Genomic DNA, 1,861 nt, shown 5'->3' with positions numbered 1-1,861 from the left:
CCCCTCCTCCAGTCCTAGTCATGTCCATGGACAACATCTCCTCCAGCCCCCCCCCTCTACCACCGTGTCTCCTATCATGGACAACACCTTCAGAGACAGACCTCGTCCTAGTTGCCGCCGCAGTCCCTCGCCTCCTATCATGGACAACACCTCCTCCAGTGGTGGATACCCCTCCTCCCCTTCCTCTCCGCAGCCCGTCCTCTATCATGGACAACACCTTCCCTCCAGCTGGTCCGCCCTTCCTCCAGTCCTAGTCGCCCGTCCTATCGCCCCTTCCCTCCAGTCGCCCCTCTCCTCTCGTCTGTCCTCTCCCCGTCCTATCGGACAACCCTTCTCCTCCAGTCCTCTCGCCCCGTCCTCTCGCCCGTCCTCTCTCAGCCCTTCTAGCCCTTCCTCTTTTTCATGCCCGTCCTCTCGCCCCCCTCTCGCCCGTCCTCATCGCCCCGTCCTCTCGCCCTTCCTCGTCCTCTCGCCCTCCTCCTCGCCCGTCCTCTCGCCCGTCCTCTCGCCCTTCGCCCATCCTCTCGCCCGTCCTCTCGCCGTCCTCGCCCTCCTCGCCCTCTCGTCCTCTTCGCCCCCGTCCTCTCTTCCGTCCTCTCTTCCGTCCTCTCTCCCCCTCTCGCCCGTCCTCTCGCCCGTCCTCTCGCCCGTCCTCTCGCCCGTCCTCTCTCGCCCGCCCGTCCTCTCGCCCGTCCTCTCGCCCTTCCTGTCGCCCGTCCTCTCGCCCTCCGCCCCCGTCCTCTCCTCCCGACCTCTCGCCCGTCCTCTCGCCCGTCCTCTCGCCCGTCCTCTCGCCCATCCTCTCGCCCATCCTCTCGCCCATCCTGTCTTTTTGATCTCTGCATTGACCCCGTGTTTACCCAGTCTCCCCAACAACAACGTTTTCATGGCTGCTATTTCCTCCACCATCACTTCAGGCTCTTGTTTGATGAAGTTTTTAATTGCGGTTTCCTTGGTTATCCATTTTTGTTTTTGATATAGCTAGTCTGATGGCTGTAATGTGTGAAAAACACTGTTTGTTTTTGTGTGTATAAATGGTTTGCAAGTCAACTAAAAATGTTTTATTCTCGAAACATAAAGCAGATAAATAAATGGAATGAAATGGAATTAGCACTTTATTATAGTGGGCCAAATCCTATCATCCCTGTCCCATAGGCTTATTTATTGGTTTCAAGCATGTCACTAATGTCAATGCCTCATAGGAAAATATTTACGAAGTTCTTAAAAAATACATTTACTAAGTTTTTAAAAAACAACTCTAAAAAGGGTGTGAACGATGCTGAATGGGTGGAGACAAAGAAGAGCTCTCCAGCAGGTGTACCAAAACATTCAAGGGCCCTTTTCTCATAAAAGGGGTTACACGTTTATCGACTTTCAAAGCAGAAATAATTTCGCAATGTTCCTCAACTGTAATGTACTGTGTGGTATAGAATTTTCTAGCTCGGAGTCTCTGCTTTGATCTGAAGTAAAAAACACAATTTCAAATATTGCTACGTAAGACCACATCGCGTCGGTCAGTCACGTTTTAGGCTTAGATGTTAGGTTTAGAGTTAAGGTTATAATTAGGTTTAGAAGTTAGGTTTAGAGTTAGTGTTACAATTAGGCTCATGGTTACAATTAGGGTTAGGGGTTAGGTTTAGGGTCAGTATCGGGAGTAAGGCTTAGGTTGAGGGTTAGGGATTAGGGTTAAGTTAAGGGAAAGGGTATCAAATGTTTGGTCCCCACAAGGATAGTAAAACAAACATCTGTTTGTGTGTGTGTGTGCGTAGCCTGGTGAGTGTGCCCTTACAAGCTTGACATCAGATAGTGCATGTGAATGGACCATGCATCAACTAACTCCATATATCAACTAACTCCATAT

The 1,861-nt window shown here is 50.8% G+C and overlaps 1 protein-coding gene across 1 annotated transcript; it reads right to left on the bottom strand.

Annotated features, from left to right (window-relative positions):
- Positions 1–400: 400 nt before the first annotated feature.
- Positions 401–823, bottom strand: LOC121844986 (protein argonaute-2-like). The gene has a single exon (XM_042315614.1). It carries the CDS (start codon positions 821–823, stop codon positions 401–403), a length of 423 nt encoding a protein of 140 aa, XP_042171548.1.
- Between the last annotated feature and the right edge of the window lie 1,038 nt (positions 824–1,861).

The sequence above is a fragment of the Oncorhynchus tshawytscha genome, unplaced genomic scaffold (genome assembly GCF_018296145.1).
Source record: "Oncorhynchus tshawytscha isolate Ot180627B unplaced genomic scaffold, Otsh_v2.0 Un_contig_919_pilon_pilon, whole genome shotgun sequence".
NCBI lineage: Eukaryota > Metazoa > Chordata > Actinopteri > Salmoniformes > Salmonidae > Oncorhynchus > Oncorhynchus tshawytscha.
Note: the sequence above shows the minus strand (reverse complement) of the source record. Positions and strands in the feature narration are given on the sequence as shown.